The sequence below is a fragment of the Mytilus edulis genome, chromosome 8 (assembly GCF_963676685.1).
Source record: "Mytilus edulis chromosome 8, xbMytEdul2.2, whole genome shotgun sequence".
NCBI lineage: Eukaryota > Metazoa > Mollusca > Bivalvia > Mytilida > Mytilidae > Mytilus > Mytilus edulis.
In genome coordinates, this window is record NC_092351.1 from 77743268 (window position 1) to 77764726 (window position 21459).

The following is a 21459-nucleotide window of genomic DNA, read 5'->3' on the forward strand; positions in this document are numbered from 1 at the left end:
TTTATCATGGACCCCTGCCATCTTATCAAAAAATCCGTAATAGTGTGTTATCCAGTGGAATAAAAGCTCATGACCAGAGACTATTATCATTTGAAAGCTGTACAATTCAATGGCAGATGTGGATTGATGCATATAACTGGGATCGTAATACCCATAGGTCTCCAATACACAATAAATTAACTCAGGAGCACATCTTCCCTAACAATGCTCAAAAAATGAGAAACAAGCTTGCATTTGAAACACTTAATGTTGACATGTTGCATTTAATGAAAATGTATAGAAAGTCTCTCAGTGGTGAAGCTGGTCAGCAGGCATTAAGTGCAGTTATCCAATTTCTTGAACACTCTAGTACATTGGTGGAGTTTTTCACTGATCAGCGGCCTGTTAAAGGTATGAGTGATGAAAGAATAATGAAATTAAGTATTGCATATAATTGGTATAAATCATGGGAAAAACAGGTTTGTCAAAATGACACTATAAGTAGGCGATACAAGAGTCTTCTTACCATGGAAACAAGAGAAGACCTTGATTTTATGTACCATGGGATAATGTCGCTCATCACCTTTTGTATTGAAGTCCTAAAGACTGAAGTTGTACCAGCAAGACTAAACAGTGATATAATTGAAAATATTTTTTGTCAACAAAGATCGCTCTTCCATGGACCTACTACCCATCCAACATATAACTCATATAGAACTGGTATAAACAGTGTTGTTTTAGGGCAGTCTTTAGTATCTAGAAAGAGTAATGCAGGTGGAAATGGTGCAAAGCCATTTTCTGCTGAAATTCCAACAAAGAAATTAAGAATTTGATAAAACAGTGTATGTTAATATATACATGATACATGTAATCCAGTGGATAGACTGACAGCTAACCAATATTATGACAAAACAAATGTAAAGAGGGATAAATTTTAATTAGACAATAATCTATATTAAAGCTATATATATATCAATCAATAAATGAAATGTTGACTTTTGCATAGACTCAAATTTCTTTTAATAAAATTTAAAATCTCATTGAGATATGACCATTAATACCAGCCACACAGCAAACAATATCTTAACATACATACTTATTATTTAAGAGAACAAGATATATATGAAAATACAAAGCACAGTACAAAGATGAATAACTCTTGTTAAATATAACTGTTATCTGTGTCCATGTGGACAATTTTATTTAGAGATCAAATGTACAACTTCATAGTATTAAAATCTGAATCTTCATTTGTCTTGGTGTATTCCTGTGTGTATATTTTTTTGTTTGTGTGTGCGTGCCTGTGTAATACAGCTGTCAGCTGCATAACTGCATACATGTACAAAATTATAACCAAAAAAAAAAAACAAGAAGATGGTTAAAAAGCAGTCTTCACATTTTGTCTTTGGTCTCTTATTGGCAATCATGACATATCATCTTATCTATATATATCTATATTTAAGATTTATTGAGGTTATATGTCAAGCTATTAACTCTATCAATGTGGAAAAATGTTTCATAAATACATGTAAACATTTCAGAATTTAAGATTAAGAAAATATGCCTTTGAAGCACAGGCACTGGTCTCAGAATTAAGGTATATAGGAATATTTTTCTGCGACAAGTTTCTGCGCTATTAAGGTTTCCCTCAAGGAATAGAAAAAAATAGCAGTGTTTTTTACGTAATTAAATTGATTACACTAAACACAAAAACTTACAGAAATGTTTGGTCATCTATTCACAGCACTTCATGCAATACCAATCATCTTCTGTTTTATCTATTAATTGATCAGCTGATATATTCTGACATTCTTTGTGATACCAGTTGTCACATATGTCACATTGTATTCTTTCATCAACAGTGTTAAACTTGCAACTACAGATTGAGCAAACAATTTCATCTTTTTGAATTTTTTCCAAATTTTTCTTTCTTGTTATCCTGCTTTTAGGAGTGTATGGTTTTCTTTTTCTCTTACTTCCTTTTTTTGACGCAGATTGTTTACGGTCTTCAACAACTGGTACATGTTCAAGGTTTTCAACAGCTTGTTCATTGTCTTCAGATCTTGTTAGTTGGCCCACATTTGGAATACTAATAAAATTAGGCACAGTGGCTAGTAAATTATCACACATAGCTTGTTTGGTATCTTTTACAGACATGTTTATGTCATATGTTTTTCCTAGACACATTAATTGCTTTTTTGTAAAACATTTTAAAACTAATGTACCAGAATCACAAATGCAGGATTGCAGTTTTAGGTGTGAACTTATTTTATTTTCAGATTTATCATTCAAAATGTATGACATTGAAATTTGTTTACTGGTGTTGTCTCTTTTTGCTGTTTCAACAACCCTTTTTCTAAGAGTTTCAGATTTTTGCATTCCAAAACTTTTAATTAAGTCTTTTCGAAATTGGTTGTCAGATACTCGACAAAATCTCAAAATTAAGTCTGAATATAGCGCTTTTAAACAAGCCATTGCTAAGTCCTCATCCACTCTTACAAAGGTAGCTGTGAGATCAAAATTCTGTAATAATTTCTGAAAATTACTAAAAAGTGTCTTGCTGCTTAATAATTTCTCATGAACAAAATTAAATATATAAGAGCCATGTTTATGAAACATTTTTTCATTCTGATAATTTATTCGGTTTCTATCAATATCAACAAAAAAGTCTAATACATCATCTTTTATGTCAGTTAATCCTTGTGTTAAATTTTGTTTTCTTTTGGTTTCTTCAAGGCTTTCTTTGTATGAACTACTCTCCAATAAATCAGCATATGTTGTTGTCATATAATCCAATATTTTTACTTTAAGGAAGCAATCAGTCACACAGGACTGTTTGTTTTTCTTATACATGTTATTTTTTCCTATTGTCATGTAATGATACTTGGATTTTGCAATACATCTTCCAGCAATATACCTAAGTTTGCCCAAGCCTGCATCATCATTTGAGTATGCACCTTGTTGAGGTGAGAATTCAGTTGAATCCTTATGGTTACTAGTTTTATTTTCTATAATAAAATGTGAAACAAAGTCAAAAATTCTACTAAAAACTGTGAAGTCATCAGATTCTGCCTTCCTATTGCAACAATTTTCAATGAGAGAAATATATTCATTAGAATGTGAAAACTTATAGAGTTTGCTGAAATAGTTTGTCCATGATTTTGAATCTGTCTTTTTTTCAGTAGATTCACTTCCAAAAACCTGTTCATATATATCTGAAATATTTTCAAAAATTGTCGTCAGATATAAATTTAGTTGTAATTTATGCTTTTCTAGCAGTAAATTCAATCGCTCATTTATAAAAACCTGTTCATCAGTCATCAGCATATCAGGTAAACATGACCGTATGTCATCTAAACTTATTGGAAAGTCATTTAAATTCACTTGTACATTGTGTATCTCATCTTCAGATTCAACACTATCTATTGGATCACCCATATTTTTATTAACATGTATCATTTTCTCAATTTCATCAATTTCTTCATAAGTGAATTCTGATAATTCTGATTCAGATAAAACATTTTCTTCAAACTCTAAATTAAATTCTGTTGCTAAGGAATATGAAATATTGCAGCATTCCAAATCACTAAGAAATGGAACAGAATTCAGTTCATAAAATTCAAATAGGGATTTCTCAGGTTTTATTACATTTTAGTATGAAAATCAATCAATCTCAGTCCTTTCTTTTTTCTTACCCTACCAACTGCCACACCCCCAGTTGTCCTGCTTTAAAAATATTTGAAGAATCAACCTCAACTCTATCCAAAGTAAGCCCTTGTGCCTTATGAATAGTCGCACCATATGACAAGACTAATGGTATTTGTAGTCTACTAGCTACAACTTTGTTATCAATTGAACTATAAACTGTGAACATTTCTCTTTTTATGTCTGTTATCAAACCATTAAAGTTAACAGTGACAGTATTATTGTCAATATTTATTTCCTGCACAGTTCCTTGTAACCCATTGACAAGATTTTTACTTAAATTTTTCACCAACATTACTGGACAGTTTATTTTTATATGTAAAGATTGACCAACAGACATTTTCCTTAATTTAGTTGGGTCTCCTTCATCAAGAGAATGAAATGATTTTAAATCTCCTTCTAGATCAAGAAGGCGCGACGCATTATACACTTCTCTGTCAAAATTTTTTGCAAAGAGTCTGATGGGGTCATTGTCAGGGGGGAGTGGCCTTTGGAGACGTTTTAACAAATTATGCGTATCAGTTGGTAGCTCTCCTCTTGAAATATCATGTATGGCCTTCACAAAATCAGGTTCATCTTGACGCATTACTTTATCGAGCACTACTTTATGTCTAAATACATTTTTAAAAACATCAGACTTAAAACAGAATTCTCCAGGGTCTCTGTTAAGTAAATCTGGAACTGGGGGGAGCTGAAAAAAATCTCCTGACCCAATTATTTGTATACCTCCAAAATAAAGATCACTATCTCTGATATTTCTACATATAAATTCAATCTGATTAAACATTTTTGCAGAAAGCATTAATATTTCATCTAGAATCAAAACATCTGTTTGCTTGATGTTCAATTTGTATTTTTGAAAATGTTCATCAATAGTCAACTTTTGTAATAGTTTGTCGTTAGAATAATGACCATCTGCTATACCGGACCAGGAATGGACAGTAATCCCACCTATATTCAAGGAAGCCACTCCTGTTGTTCCTGTGACTGCGACCGTTTTCCCCCTTTTTTAGTTCTTGTTCTATATTACAGACCAAATGGCTCTTCCCCGTTCCACTTTGCCCCAAAACCAAAAGGTTATGACCATTTTTTACCTCATTTAATGCTATTAGCTGTTTAACATTCATTTTGTTATGAAACACGCGTGTTCACGACTCTGTAAACAACGACACTAATGTAGAGTTATAAATTGACCAAAATTTCCCACATTTATTTTTAGCCAGACGATTGACCAATGAGAAACCAGTATAAAATTACATGCGGACTGGGTGTTGCCAAAAAATTAGACGAATGCAAAGAAACATCCCGTTGACCGACTTGTGAGGCCTGCTACTAATGATCCCGACAACAATGATAGCCGTGTCATACACCATTGTGTAGATAAATCAATTTAGATTTACGGCATATTAAGTTTAAGTAGGTTTGACAACCGAGAAATAAAAAAATAACGTGAATTCGGGACTGGATGTCATTTTTCAAAAAATTTAGTTAAGTACCTTGTGTTATATTAAGGTATATAGGTAAAAAAAAATTCTGAGACAAGTGCCTGTGGTTGCTACCAATGCATACATAAATGACCACCTAGGTCTATTGCAACCAAGGCATATATAAATGACCACCTAGGTCTATTGCCATCAAGGCAAATATAAATGACCACCAAGGTCTTAAAGCCCCCACGGCTATATTGCCACCAAGGCAAATGTTAGCAAAAGTTAAAGAATATAGATGCTTTGCCGACAACACGTGAAGCACGACCTTCCCACAGCTTGGATATTGAAAGCATGAGAATGTATCACATGTACTTCCGCCAAAGATATCAACCAATGAGGTTACTCATTGTTTCTATTTCTAGCATTATTGTTCTAGTATCATGCTCTTTTCCCTTTGGTGAACCTCTTTTCTTTCATATCATTTTGGAGGGACAATTCTAACCTTTTGATTGATCAATCTTTAGGACAAATGTCGTACTATATGTTTTCATTGTTTCTGGTAGATTTAGACTGCAGACATATTGGAATGCAGTGAAAATTACCTGCTTGATAGATTCAATTCTGACATTCATGATATGTATATTATACTTCTTGGATTTTCAATATATCTATACTCAGGTCAGTTGATGAACCTTATTTCTAATAAACAAACTAATAGTATGTCATTTTAATACTTTGTGAAAGGATTGATTGTATTGTATTGGATTGAGTCATATAAAACAATTTTATATAAAATATTCTAGTACTTTAAATTTAAATATTATAAATTTACAATAAAAGTAAAAGACAAATAACTTTGGTATTTGAAAAATACAGAACTATGAAACTACATATTTTAGATGTAGTTGTATATTTTATTTAATTGGTGAAATAGTCCTGCCACTGGACTTATGAATGTTATATTTGAATGTATTTATTCATGATATGGATTAATACCTTGTCAAGTTATCATATGAGTAGTGCTCAGTTTTTATATACACAGCACTGTGAAATTTCCAGCTAGTACACTGACCTATGTACCATATACATGGTAAGCATTGTGTTCTATGTTGTCTATTTGTAATGTCTGTACTGTCTATGTTTTATTTGTTTAAAAAATCGTTATGTTTATGCTTGCCGTTGACTCAACCCCTTTTTCTCGAAGCTAAGCACAAATTCTGCTACATAAAGCTTTCCATCGCATAGATTAACTGATAACAAAGAATAATCTTCAAGTTGACTCTTTATGTAAAATCATTTCCCAAATTAGAAGAAAGCTTCATAACAGAGTAGCAGGAAATAGTCTGTAATTTTCTTAAAATGAAGTTAGAATAAACAATGGTAAGTTGTTCAATCAATTTCACTTTTCACTGACAGTACATGTACATTCACGAGTACAATTTATGTTTACAGCAGCCACAATATTAACCAGTTTAATAAAAATAATACTTCTTTTGGATGGACCTAAATTGACAGCTTGTATTTATCTTTATTTTTCCTTTGATCTTTTTTTTGTGATAATTTTTTATATAATGCTACTCGCTTGAGATGGAAAATTATCGCTAGAAAGGAGGCGCATGGCGTTGCTAGTAAAATTTACATGAAATTGACAACGTCGTCATAGGTAAAATAGCGATAAAGAGATTATCATTGGTCATCTCAACAAGTGGGATGATCAACGATAATCTTAAATATCGTATTCATCGAGCTACGCTCTCACCTCATATGGAATTTACTGACCCGTATATATTGTAATAGGTCACTAACACACTTCGTAACTCATGTTCCAGATTATGTCATTACCGTATACATTTCACCAAATAAAACTATAGAAATACATTAGCCATACACATAAAAGTAAAAAAGCTAATTCTAATGTGACGTCCTTTATTACGCTTTGTAAATAAAGCCGTGTTCTAATGAGCACAACATAATTATGTTTGACACATGCGCACGAACTTACTGTCTATATTAACGTTATTTCCATCGTTATACTTTAAGATATATAAATTTAAGCAGCTAACATAAACTTTTATTATATATTTTTATCAAACAACATATATTTACTCCGCTCGTAGTTTTTAAACTTATCAAATATGAAATGTTATGTACAGCATCCAAACTTTTACCACGAAATAAAACTTTTGATGAAATTCATTGCAGCATGCATGTTTGACTGCGAGTTCTTACTAATTGACGTTTGAATAAATCCGAAATTTTGCTGTCGGAGTGTAGTTTTGATTGTTTCTACCGTGAAGGTTATTATTGTTAGTTAGGTGAGAATTAAAAATTAGTTGAAAATATGTTGCGACTAAACATTCAAGTTCTTAAAACATTTGGTCTCTTTACTTAGCATTATGGCTTAGCAATGTAATGTTCCACTATTCAGATATCGACGCTATGAGTATGTATCGTACAAGGGAAGGATAATTAATGTTCTTTCATTGTAGAATTGTTCACTGTGAAAATTTTAAAATGTATACGAAATTGCAAGATTTACTGGCGATCACATTTTGCAAGAACCGCGCGCAGAAGCGGATTTTTCAGCGTCATTTCGTTCATTTCGTATAATTATGTACAAACCACAACCCTCCAGCCGTTTAGTTACAAATCTTCGAAAATTGACACAAAAGTTGTAAGAAATTAACATTGTGAATGCAAAAGTAGAATTAAGGCAACCAAAACGTTCGTGGTAGAAATAGCCAAGTCCATGAATTAAAAGTATTAGATATTATTCACGTGAATCATCGGATTATAATTTATTCGTGTAATTTTTACATGTTCTATCAATAACTGTTGTTCATAACACTTTTAATTGCAAAATAAATCACAAATCACATGAAGGTACGGAAAAACTGTCTGCGAATAACTACAAGGAAGACGACAAAATTCAATTGCAGTACATGTACATGTATATCATTGAAATATTGACAAAATAAAAATTTTTCGTAAAAAGTATATGTATGAACTTGTATACGTTTTTCATTTCAAAAATCAGCTTTTAAGTTTAAAAAAAACATGTTTTCATTTTTTGTTCAATTTGAAGTTTTATAAGTCTTCAAAAATCTTTGTTAAAGAAGAAATAGATATGTATGTAAATACGGAAAAAACTGTGCTTATTCGCCAAAAAATCAATATTTGGACTTTTACGTAAATTTATATTTTCCCCGCTAACACTTTCTTGCAGTTCGCCTACACTATGACGTTAGGGTACAGTAACGTCATTATACAAAGCCAGTCTGGATGGGAAAACATGCCTTGGCACTGAACGCATATTTTTACATGTTCTGTTCAGATTAAATTATGATATTCAAAAGAGAGAAATGATATTATCCTGATTCAGAGTAATTTCTCGCAATTTGATTGGCTGATATTGTCCTAATAAATTTCAGTACAACTTTTTATCACGTCAATTGGAATTATCACCCTTATTTATTACGTCAATTCAAATTATCTCCCTTAGGACATTGATATAATGAAAAAAAAGAGTTGCTGTAAAGTTCTTATATTTTAAATTTTTTACAGTTTAAGATTAAATATCTATAAAATATTTGTTTGATATTGTCCTAAAATTTAATTTCAATATAATTATATGTAAAATAACAAAATCAGGATAAATTCGTTACACAGTGTTCAATTGTCCTAATACAGAATTTATCGGGTCAATACAATCCATATCGGGTTTGGCTTCGCCTCACCCGATATGAATTCTATTGACCCGATAAATTCTCGTATTAGGACAATTTCACACTGTGTAACTAATAGTATCATATGTGTAACCGAAAATAAAAGCGAGACCATAGCAACTTAATATTGTTCACAGAAAACAACCACAATTACCGTACTGTATGCTGTAATTTGCGATTCCAGCTTCCTATCACCCTTCAGGAATAACCTTACCAGGCTCAAGCTAGCAGCCACTCGCCAGCAGCCACTTCACTAGCAGCCAGTTTTCAGATATGTCTATAAACCCAAAAGTTGCAAAAGATTCAAACGTACTTTAAATGTTTTTATCAATCATATAATCACAAAATAATCTGTTTTTATATATGAGTGAGCAGCCGAAGACACTATTTAATGTTTTTTTTCTTTCAAATTAACATGTAATTTCCTGATCATTACTTTATTCGCTTTTCATATACCAAACAGCGTGCTGCGCGCAATTTTAAATAGTGTATGAAGAATAGTAAATAGCTATGCACTTATTTAAATGCTGGCAAAATTGTTGTTACATGACATCGACGTTTCCATAAGAAATCAATTTTGTGATATTGTAAGAAATAGCTTTCCATAGTCTCGGCATCCTGTCAAGTAGTTCCTAAAAAGTATCAATAGTTTTGCATTACAAGAATAGAAAATTGCACTCGTGCTTTGCTATTTTTTTGTCAGACAAATTTGTTTTGACAAAAGATTCTACTTCTGAACAAGCGGAATGCGCTCACATTTGATTATACGAAAGGTTTATTTGTTGCACTTAATGTATGGTGTGCACGGAAAATATAAATTAGCAATTTATAAAAGAAACCTACCTTTGGACCTATGGTGAATTTTCCCACCTGGGCCATTTTGACCCATTGGACCTTAGACCCTTACCTATCATTTGCACCTAGTGGGTAAAAAAGTATTGCCGTAGGGAATTTTTGACAGACTTTTGAAAATTTGGGGTAGGCATGTTTGACCCTAAAGACCTAAGTTCGGACCTATGGTGAAGACAAACTATGAGTTGTCCCACCTGGACCTTTTGGACCATTGTACCCTAGCCCATTACCTACCATTTCCACCTAGTGGCTAAAAAAGTATTGCCGTAGGGAATTTTTTACACTCCTTTAAAAATTGGGGTAAGACATTTTTTTTTAATCTAACTTTGGACCCATGGTGAGGACAAACCATGAGTTGTCCCACCTGGACCTTTTGACCCATTGGACCTTAGACCCTTACCTATCATTTGCACCTAGTGGGTAAAAAAGTATTGCCGTAGGGAATTTTTGACAGACTTTTGAAAATTTGGGGTAGGCATGTTTGACCCTAAAGACCTAAGTTCGGACCTATGGTGAAGACAAAATATGAGTTGTCCCACCTGGACCTTTTGGACCATTGTACCCTAGCCCATTACCTACCATTTCCACCTAGTGGCTAAAAAAGTATTGCCGTAGGGAATTTTTTACACTCCTTTAAAAATTGGGGTAAGACATTTTTTTTAAATCTAACTTTGGACCCATGGTGAGGACAAACCATGAGTTGTCCCACCTGGACCTTTTGACCCATTGGACCTTAGACCCTTACCTATCATTTGCACCTAGTGGGTAAAAAAGTATTGCCGTAGGGAATTTTTGACAGACTTTTGAAAATTTGGGGTGTTTGACCCTAAAGACCTAAGTTCGGACCTATGGTGAAGACAAACTATGAGTTGTCCCACCTGGACCTTTTGGACCATTGTACCCTAGCCCATTACCTACCATTTCCACCTAGTGGCTAAAAAAGTATTGCCGTAGGGAATTTTTTACACTCCTTTAAAAATTGGGGTAAGACATTTTTTTTAAATCTAACTTTGAACCCATGGTGAGGACAAACCATGACTTGTCCCACCTGGACCTTTTGACCCATTGGACCTTAGACCCTTACCTATCATTTGCACCTAGTGGGTAAAAAAGTATTGCCGTAGGGAATTTTTGACAGACTTTTGAAAATTTGGGGTAGGCATGTTTGACCCTAAAGACCTAAGTTCGGACCTATGGTGAAGACAAACTATGAGTTGTCCCACCTGGACCTTTTGGACCATTGTACCCTAGCCCATTACCTACCATTTCCACCTAGTGGCTAAAAAAGTATTGCCGTAGGGAATTTTTTACACTCCTTTAAAAATTGGGGTAAGACATTTTTTTTAAATCTAACTTTGGACCCATGGTGAGGACAAACCATGAGTTGTCCCACCTGGACCTTTTGACCCATTGGACCTTAGACCCTTACCTATCATTTGCACCTAGTGGGTAAAAAAGTATTGCCGTAGGGAATTTTTGACAGACTTTTGAAAATTTGGGGTAGGCATGTTTGACCCTAAAGACCTAAGTTCGGACCTATGGTGAAGACAAACTATGAGTTGTCCCACCTGGACCTTTTGGACCATTGTACCCTAGCCCATTACCTACCATTTCCACCTAGTGGCTAAAAAAGTATTGCCGTAGGGAATTTTTTACACTCCTTTAAAAATTGGGGTAAGACATTTTTTTTAAATCTAACTTTGGACCCATGGTGAGGACAAACCATGAGTTGTCCCACCTGGACCTTTTGACCCATTGGACCTTAGACCCTTACCTATCATTTGCACCTAGTGGGTAAAAAAGTATTGCCGTAGGGAGTTTTTGACAGACTTTTGAAAATTTGGGGTAGGCATGTTTGACCCTAAAGACCTAAGTTCGGACCTATGGTGAAGACAAACTATGAGTTGTCCCACCTGGACCTTTTGGACCATTGTACCCTAGCCCATTACCTACCATTTCCACCTAGTGGCTAAAAAAGTATTGCCGTAGGGAATTTTTTACACTCCTTTAAAAATTGGGGTAAGACATTTTTTTTAAATCTAACTTTGGACCCATGGTGAGGACAAACCATGAGTTGTCCCACCTGGACCTTTTGATCCATTGGACCTTAGACCCTTACCTATCATTTGCACCTAGTGGGTAAAAAAGTATTGCCGTAGGGAATTTTTGACAGACTTTTGAAAATTTGGGGTAGGCATGTTTGACCCTAAAGACCTAAGTTCGGACCTATGGTGAAGACAAACTATGAGTTGTCCCACCTGGAGCTTTTGGACCATTGGACCCTAGCCCATTACCTACCATTTCCACCTAGTGGCTAAAAAAGTATTGCCGTAGGGAATATTTTACACTCCTTTAAAAATTGGGGTAAGACATTTTTTTTAAATCTAACTTTGGACCCATGGTGAGGACAAACCATGAGTTGTCCCACCTGGACCTTTTGACCCATTGGACCTTAGACCCTTACCTATCATTTGCACCTAGTGGGTAAAAAAGTATTGCCGTAGGGAATTTTTGACAGACTTTTGAAAATTTGGGGTAGGCATGTTTGACCCTTAAGACCTAAGTTCGGACCTATGGTGAAGACAAACTATGAGTTGTCCCACCTGGACCTTTTGGACCATTGGACCCTAGCCCATTAACTATCATTTCCACCTAGTGGCTAAAAAAGTATTGCCGTAGGGAATTTTTTACACTCCTTTAAAAATTGGGGTAAGACATTTGTTTTTAATCTAACTTTGGACCCATGATGAGGACAAACCATGAGTTGTCCCACCTGGACCTTTTGACCCATTGGACCTTAGACCCTTACCTATCATTTGCACCTAGTGGGTAAAAAAGTATTGCCGTAGGGATTTTTTTACACTCCTTTAAAAATTGAGGTAAGGCATTTTTTTTAAATCTAACTTCGGACCCATGGTGAGGACAAACCATGAGTTGTCCCACCTGGAACTTTTGACCCATTGGACCTTAGACCCTTACCTATCATTTACACCTGGGCGTTTGGCCAATTTGACCTTGAATTATTACCTGCCAATGTACCTTTGTGAAAGAGAAAAAAGCCACATAATAAACACATGGTATGTCTGATCAGAGAGATAATAAGGCTCAGGAGGTAGAAATCTTTAGTTGCCGGTACCCAGAATCTAAATCGTTCATTTATTTATAGGAGCATACCGAGGTGGGGTGTCTTTGAAGGTGCTGGTAGCACCTAATATCAGACCGGCTTCGTCGTTGAATTGCTGACCACGTGCACGCCTCAAGTAAAGTCCATCATCATAGGTGATCTTTGCGTTTGAGGGTTGAGGTAGAGATCGTTACCACTGGGATTCACTGTGCAAATAAATTCACCATAGATACCAGAATTAAAATATCTTAAAATTTCAAACGCATCCACCAAGTTTCAGGTAAAATCATGATCCTAATACCTTGTTGACGGGTACACCACCCAAAGCAATCAAGTCTCCAATACCCAAGGCAGATAGAATGGTTTTAGATACCATGTGAAATGCCCTCATTGCCAACCCTACGAACATGCGTAGGTATCCACCTTTTTTTATGTTTTCTTTATCTGGGTGGTACTCGGCTCCAGATTAATAACACAAGTAACTTTTTGAAGAAGTTTGATAATCTTTTAACCTGCCGAGAGAAGAGCCACATCTTGTGTTCGCATTACAGGTTTGCATGGGACAAACAAATGGAGACTTGACAACCTTTCTTGGCAGCCCAGTGTAGTTTATTTACTTGACCTTTCAAACCATTATCGTGTTAAGTTATTATTTATTCCATTAGAAGATGAAAATGGATAGTGAGGTGTTCGCCGCGGAGTTTGATGGGGTCACCATCCTGATCGGTGAGATAAGTGCACATGCGATTGATGGTTTTCAGGGTCACTGGTAAGTACATCAGGTTTTTTGGGGGGTTCTTCATACCAGGATCGACACCGGGAAAGAAACTACAGATGGTGGATTACTGCTTTCCATTAACATAGCTCCCATAGATAATACCGCTATTTGCCAGATGAATGCTGATGATGTTGATGATACTTACAATGTGTCCCCCTTCTGTATAACCCTATCGTAGGTGTAAATTTGCCGTTCTAATCCCAAGACGGTGTTGCGGCTATTTGTAAAGTTGAAATATTCTTTGTAGTGCCTGGCGAGAGTTAGTGATGCTCTTAGGGTTTCCGATTTGCATTGATAATGCTTTTGGCTTTGTGTTTGTTGAGCCGCAGCTGTCGCTGTATTTCATCGTTGATGCCAGGAACCTGTGTGAAAGTTGGGGATGGAGTATACGTAGTAGGTCTCATGATTTACCAATGACATCTCATAATTCTTTCCAATTTTTAGTGGATTGAAGCGGGTATGAATTTGGCTATGGTTCCCGGATATTACGAATTGCTGCAAAATAATGGATGTCCACCGTGGATTATTTCAGCCGCTCGGACTGATGACTTGCATAGATGATAAACACCGGCTATAAGCCTGTGAAATCAGAGGTATCGGTGTTGACGCCGCCGTTACTGAGGAGGGTGACCATGTTGTAGAGTTTCTTTCTGATGTCTGCAGCCTCCTTGAACACTCTGGCAACCCTATTTTGGGTAATAAAGGCATTAAATACAACGGCTGGGTAGCGTTCAGCGTTGACAGTAATATCTATGTTCAGCAATCGACAGTGATCGCACACGGCGGCGTCATGGGTCTTATCCATACTTTTGTCGGTTTGGATTGCAACGATTGTATATCTAGGCTTTTAAGTACCACTTGTGGCAGATATAGGCGCCAGTTGAATTGTGTGTTTTTGGGAACGGTGATAGAATCACACTGCCTCATGCGAAATCCACAGTCGATTTTAATTTTACTTCGTATGAATTTGTACAGCCGCATCTTGTTTTTGTCTGATGGGGTGACGTGAAGAACGCACCAAGAGATCTGACCCAGAATATTTTTTGCCACATCGTTGACTGCGGCGGCTCAGTGCATGGCATCGGCGTCGAATCACGCGCACTAGTGACAATGCATTCTTTAATACGTATACGATCTTGTCGTAGTCGTCTGAAAAGCCGAAAATATGTCTCAGGGGTATGGTGAATGAAAAAGCTCCTTTGTTGGCACGTTTTGGGGATAATTTTACCATGACGTGCTGCGAACCCTGTGTTTTAGGTCTCAGCTTCGGTAGATGAATCCATGCACCACAGCTGGTTGAGACCTTGGGATTTGGAGAAATCGTCGTGATAAATCAGAATTTCCAACATGGTAGTGGCAACGACTGGGTTATTGATATGTTCGAGTAGCTGGCCTGAGAGAAGAGATACATGATTCCATTGTGAAAGAGAGACACTAGATCTGCATCAGCATATGCACTACTGTCGTTCTTTTGCAGTTGCCCCTCTACCAAAAGATCACTTTCAGCGGGATGGAGTAATAAGTCTTGGGTTTCGATATTGATTAGGATATCACCTTGATTATTCCGGTTGGCACCAGTTTGAGGTTCCTATTCGTGAACCTGATAAATCCCTGGAGACTTTCATCGAAAGTCAATCCTTCGGTGATTGTAAGGATGTCAGACATAATGTATGTATTTTTAGCGTTGACGAAGTAGTAGATGGTTTATACCACTTTACCAACCACATTTTTCAACACCTTTCAAGGCTACTGTGTCAAACAGTCCTGTCCTACCGTAGTCGTACTTTCGTGCGTAACCTTTTTTAATTTGCAACATTTATTTATAGGAAGCTACGATGAAGCGCCTTATATTCCTCAAAGTGATGTGTCTACCCTTTTTCATAGCATCAATAATCGACACAATTTCGTTGCGCACACCATTATTTCCTGCTCTGTAAGCTGCAGCAACACAGTTCCAAGCGATCGAGAAGCTGCTTGAAGTTGGCAGGAAGAAACACGACTGGCAGCCCACTGCCAAACGTATCCCTCTGGTAGATGTGGGATACGATTTCCTTCCTTGTAACTCTTGTTCGCTTTCGCCGTTTTTAAGAGGGTGGAATTGCATTGATACATGGCAACGGAACTTTTCAGTATCTCTTCAAAGTCGTCAAGGTCGTCAGCGTCGAACGAATCTGGTTTCTTTTTCACCATGAGTTCCCAGAGGCCAAGCTCACATCATCCACGAAAATATCATCGCCGTCAAAAGTAACTGATAAACTTCGGATGAAGAAACCATCGTTTTCAGATCGCAATCCAAGGGTGTGGTCGGCGGAAGGAGTCACACTGAGCTGCAAATACTGCTGTGCTCGAGGTCCGAGGGCGGTGGTTGTAGGTGGTACAATAGGTAGAGGGTCGGCAAACTCGGGCGTTGGAGAAGGAAGGGCTGGCACAAATGGAGGTAAATCTTAAATTGTTTTGGTGATTTTTTTAAACTGCTTTCCGCTGAGCCTCAACCTCGGGCTTAAACACTTTGGAAAGGTCCAATCATGTCAAGGCGGTGCTGCATGTTACAGGATTGAATGTTCCGCTTAGTTACATGCAACTCCTTTCAGAATGCCTCCCGCTGCTTTGGGACGGGAATTTGGATGAACGTCATTTATTCATAGCGTTGGAACAAACGCCCCTAGGCGTTGGTGTGAACGGCTTCGAACGCCTTCAAGGGTTTGAATGAACGCATTCGAACGCACCTAAGCGTTGGTGTGAACGCCTTCGATTGCCTCGAACACCCCAATAGTGTTGGTTCGAATACCAAGTCGACCCAGGTCGATCGATTATATGCGATGGTTCAAGCGTGGGTCGAATGCCCATCTTCTGAAGATTCCTGTATCTGAGACATACGTCTTTACGCGGTTTGCATCGGTGATTGCACTGATGACCGAAAAAAGTTTTGGCGGGCATTTGGGTTGTTGTGGGCGTTGGGATCTTCCATTATGTTTATAGCCAATTCGACAGACTTTCATCCATATCGGGACATAAATAATGAAACACAATCCAACCACACTTGTAACACAGTCTTCATACCTTGCCCGGGGCCGACTCAAATTTACATTTCAGGGTCATTCGTATTTCTTAGGCTGGGGATCGAACTCTAGCTCCAGTTCAATATCTGACAATGACTACTCTAGGAACTCTGAATCCTTGTACTTCGAGGGGTTATCTTTGTAACAATTTATTATTGATACTATACCTATAAAACTCATCAAATTGCATCGATATTTTCCATTTGCCTTGGTGCTTTTAATATCGATGGTTACAAATACATAGGTTTTTGACCAGCAATGTTTACACTGAATGCCAAACTACTGTAAATTCAGAAATTATTACGTTCATTTATTATTGCGATTTTGTCATTTTAAATTAAATGCGATTTTAATTATTACGATTTTGAGAAAAGTCATGCTTAATTCAGTTAAGATATTACAAAATGCGAGTTTTAATTATTGCGTTTACAACTCTGTCGCATTATTCGCAATAATAAAAACCTCGCAATAATTTCTGAATTTACAGTATTCCTTGGTGAGATTGTTGCAGTGATCTCGTCGGATTTGTTCATAGCATCATGCGAGAAGAAGCATAGGACATTGGCATTCTCCCGGATAGACTGGCGGGGCAGTTGAAGTAGTTGTCACAATTAAAAACAATCAATGTTGTGGCGATCACTCACGTAGTAGTCTGCATTTGCTAAGCATCAAGTCGTCGAACACAATGAGGTTTGGTCGAGTTTCCGGGGCTTAGTTCATCGCTCCTTTGCTCGAAGAAAAAGTTTCGATACCACTAGGGTGTCGTGGTGGTGGTAAGGCGTTGACCACATCGATCAACGAGTAGGGTGACTTGCCTTTGCACTGTACGAGGTTTATGATATCTTCCTTAGTGAAGCCTGTTCCCAGCGCTTGCTGCAACACCCGGTAGATGGGCTGGTGAAGCGATTTCCCGAAGACGTTCAATTGATCGTACTTGAGGCATCCATCGCACAGGATTAGGTTGTTTAACAGCGTTGTCTTACCACAGTCCGACTTCCCAATGATAAACCTTCTGATTGCGGCAGGAGATAGCGATCGCTCCTGTCGGGGGCGTTGGCACTGTAGGAAATGTCATCGACGTTCATTTATTTGGGACAATATCCCTAATGCGCCTTGAAATGAGGAACTCAAAAGTCACGTGTACACAAAAAATCTCTGTGTAGGGATATTTGACACATTTCTTTGATAAACAAATGACTAAGCTAAACCATTTGTGTTAATTTAGAAAGTAAGGGAACACAGAATAAATGTGTAAAAACTATGGAGCCATTAAATGTGTTCAAAGTATTAAATTTTTAAAGAACTTATTGTGTCAAAAATGGGATTTTTTACCATGAGGAGCCACATCGCAAAAGGATACTCGGGGTTTGCTAATTTACGGGAAAATGAATCACACTTCGTACCCCGAAAATTTAACCACATATGTAAAAATGTCTCAGCTTCGAAACAAGCCATCATACATATACAAGTTTATGATATGGGCTGAGCAACAGAAGAAAACGTTACCATTACCGCCTATGTAGAAATAATTGCGCATATTGCCCCATCTTCTAACAAAAAATCCAGAGATATCTTAAGATGATTTCACCTTGAACACCACAGAAAATTGTGAAAATGATGGTTAGTATTTTTTTATTTATACCTAGTTATCATAAACAGTTTAAGATAAATATTATTGATAAAGATCAGCCAAAAGGCAATGAAATTTTCGCTTTTAAAATGCATTACTGGCACGGGGCTGAACACTTTTGTTAGGCACAATCATATCTTTGTTTACCCCCGAGAGATCAGAAAGGAATTGTTTATTTATTGAAAAAGGCAAGAAATAACTTACATGTAATAATATTAAATTGTAAGTAAACATGACACAATATAGTCTTGGTTATGTAATTATCACTCTGGTCTACAGGAATAACTGACAATCAAGGGAGATAACACACTTCACACGTGTAAAGTGAGATACAACATCACATGTGCTTTTATCCAATGATTTGACCCTGGTCAGTAGATATCATATGCAAATAAACAGAAAACAAACATGTAAATGTATTAAGAAAATCATGAATTACTATTTTTAATACACACGAGCAAAACACTAGATATTGACATTTCTCAGTGAAAAGGGGGAGGGTCAAACCTTCTTGAAAACAATATTGCTATTTACCTATTAAGCTAGTTAGCTACTACTCATTGCTTCTAATATAAACGGTTTGAATGAAGGTGGCTAAGCAACAAGGGAGAAGCTTTTTTCTTTCTTTGCGATAAAACTTACAAAAGTTAGATTTTTCTCTCTCAATAATACTTATGTATTTAAATTAAATGATAACACAGCTTGAGTAAATTTTTTTGTCTTATTTCAGTTCCAGACATTTCATTACTTTTTTTACATGAGATGGCAAACTAAAGGTTTTAAAAAGTCCTGAATAACTGGTAGCATTTTGTTTTATTAGGCAAGCTCTAAATTATTTATTTATGGTATTTGTGCAATTGAAATTACAGTCGGTATGTTAGAAATATGCTAATATGAAAACTGTTGCTATGGTCTTGATATACAATGAAAAGGCTTGGTTACTGATCTTTTCGACTCGATATTTCGAGTTGAATCTTGCGGCAACTGTTTCCCATGTAACACTGCAAACTATATTTAGCACTATTTTGATCTGTCGTTATTTAATGACGCCATAATACATGTGATGTCACAATGTTTCCTTTAATACCTCATGTGGATTTCTCACTGATAAAAGTTTTTACTGAAATACATGTAAAAAGCCTTTTTTTTCTCAAATAGAATTATGTGAAAGGACAAGTTTTGAAAATTTGCACTTCATTGCACTCTAATTACATGATAAGAATGAATTTCTCAGTAGTTTCGAGTGGTTTCCACAATATTAGATACCAGATGTCCACTAGTAAGAATAATTATTTTGGTGGTTTTTATTTTATAAAATCTACATTTTTGCATAATTTCTCAAAATGCACTTTTAGACACAAGAAAATGTTATGGAATGCTTTAACAGGGTCTGTGTATTGTAATTTAAGGTTATCATCAGACGTTTTGTCCTTGTTTTGAATAGTGAAGGTATACTGGAAGAAATTAATTATACATACACATTGTATTAAAAATAAATGAATATAGCGATAAAAGTGTCATTGCCATATAGTGCTGAAACGACTTTATTTTTTTTCAGAAATGGACAAAAATACACAGATTTATTAAGAATGTCATACCGATGAAGATCACCTAAAAATATTTGGTCAAATCAGAACTATGGATTTCAATATGGGACAATATCCCTAATGCGCCTTGAAATGAGGAACTCAAAAGTCACGTGTAAACAAAAAATCTCTGTGTAGTGATATTTGACACATTTCTATGATAAACAAATGACTAAGCTGAACCATTTGTGTTAATTTAGAAAGTAAGGGAACACAGAATAAATGTGTAAAAACTATGGAGCCATTAAATGTGTTCAAAGTATTAAATTTTTAAAGAACTTATTGTGTCAAAAATGGGATTTTTTACCATGAGGAGCCACATCGCAAAAGGATACTCGGGGTTTGCTAATTTACGGAAAAATGAATCACACTTCGTACCCCGAAAATTTAACCACATATGTAAAAATGTCTTAGCTTCGAAACAAGCCATCATACATATACAAGTTTATGATATGGGCTGAGCAACAGAAGAAAACGTTACCATTACCGCCTATGTAGAAATAATTGCGCATATTGCCCCATTTGAATAAAATAGCAATGAACTTTTGCTTGCAATGTCATTGAAAGACGGACATAGTTAACCCCAGCGAGGTAATGACCAGGAATCGAACAGGCGACGGTTTAAAGTTGGAAATTGTAAGGTATGCGGTGCCATGAAGTGTCAGTTTGTTGCTGCAACTGGTGCAGGGTTCATGGACAAACTACTAGTAATCAACCGATCACCAATGGAAATGCGTCTACCCGGACACAACTTTACCGGGCCAGAGATTAAACTTAGCAAGCGCCTGCACCCAGAAAGCTTGGTCAAACCACATTAATCGAGTTTACCAGGCTGCATATCACCACGATCTCTGTTATGCCCAGCACAAGGATAAAACCGCCCGTTACCCCATCTGTGGCAAAGCTATGCTAGCCTCGCTTTACACCATTACCAACACTTCCACGCGAACGCATGGACCACAGCATCATCGGACCAATCATCGATACCAAAACTCGATTTGGTCTGAGTATTTAGAAAATAAAAGTTCGCTGGACCGATGATTTAGCGGATGAGTTGCACAAACCAGTTTGAGGCACGTTTCAAAAACTAGTAGTGTGGTGTGGATGAGACCTAGGCGGCCGACCTTGTTGATATGAGTGTCAAAACACCTACCGCATCGAACATATCTTGCGTAGAAGAACATGGAGAGGGATGAAAGAGCTTAACGTCACGTGGAGGGGTACCCCACAGAGTTCAACTATTGGGTCAAAGCTGCGGATGTGCAATAGACTAGTTCATATGACTGGAAAAAAACTGCTGTGTTATCATATAGTTGCGCAGGTCCTCTTCAGATATGAGATTCGATTTGCGCCGTCTCCTGTCCGCCGTGTGATAAGACTTCACCTTCAATTCGATGGTATTGATTTTCTCAAGAACCGCCATGCTTAGATCTACATAGTTCTTTGCATATACCATCCTTTGGTCATTAGTTTTTGTGCCGCAAGTAGACACTTTCCCACTTTTTTCTCGATATCGACAAGGTGTTTTTTCATGTCCTCGAGAGCTATTTCACGATCGCTTCTAGCGCAGCCTCTAGCTCATTGTTGTCTT

At 36.5% G+C, this 21459-nt stretch overlaps 2 protein-coding genes and 1 long non-coding RNA gene across 3 annotated transcripts; 1 reads left to right on the forward strand and 2 right to left on the reverse strand.

Annotated features, from left to right (window-relative positions):
- Nucleotides 1-233: 233 nt before the first annotated feature.
- LOC139486324 (uncharacterized) lies at nucleotides 234-5138 on the reverse strand. The gene is made up of 2 exons (XM_071271193.1): nucleotides 1698-5138; nucleotides 234-381 (listed from the first exon to the last, which is right to left on the reverse strand). Exon 1 carries the CDS (start codon nucleotides 3436-3438, stop codon nucleotides 1714-1716), a length of 1725 nt encoding a protein of 574 aa, XP_071127294.1. The 5' UTR covers nucleotides 3439-5138; the 3' UTR covers nucleotides 234-381; nucleotides 1698-1713.
- On the reverse strand, nucleotides 3671-4471 carry LOC139484370 (ATP-dependent DNA helicase PIF1-like). Its single transcript, XM_071268106.1, has one exon. The coding sequence runs from the start codon at nucleotides 4469-4471 to the stop codon at nucleotides 3671-3673; it is 801 nt and encodes a 266-aa protein (XP_071124207.1).
- A 13741-nt stretch (nucleotides 5139-18879) lies between the features above and the next one.
- On the forward strand, nucleotides 18880-20146 carry LOC139487119 (uncharacterized). Its single transcript, XR_011655755.1, has 2 exons — nucleotides 18880-19082; nucleotides 19841-20146. It is a non-coding gene; the product is annotated as an uncharacterized lncRNA (long non-coding RNA).
- Nucleotides 20147-21459: the final 1313 nt, after the last annotated feature.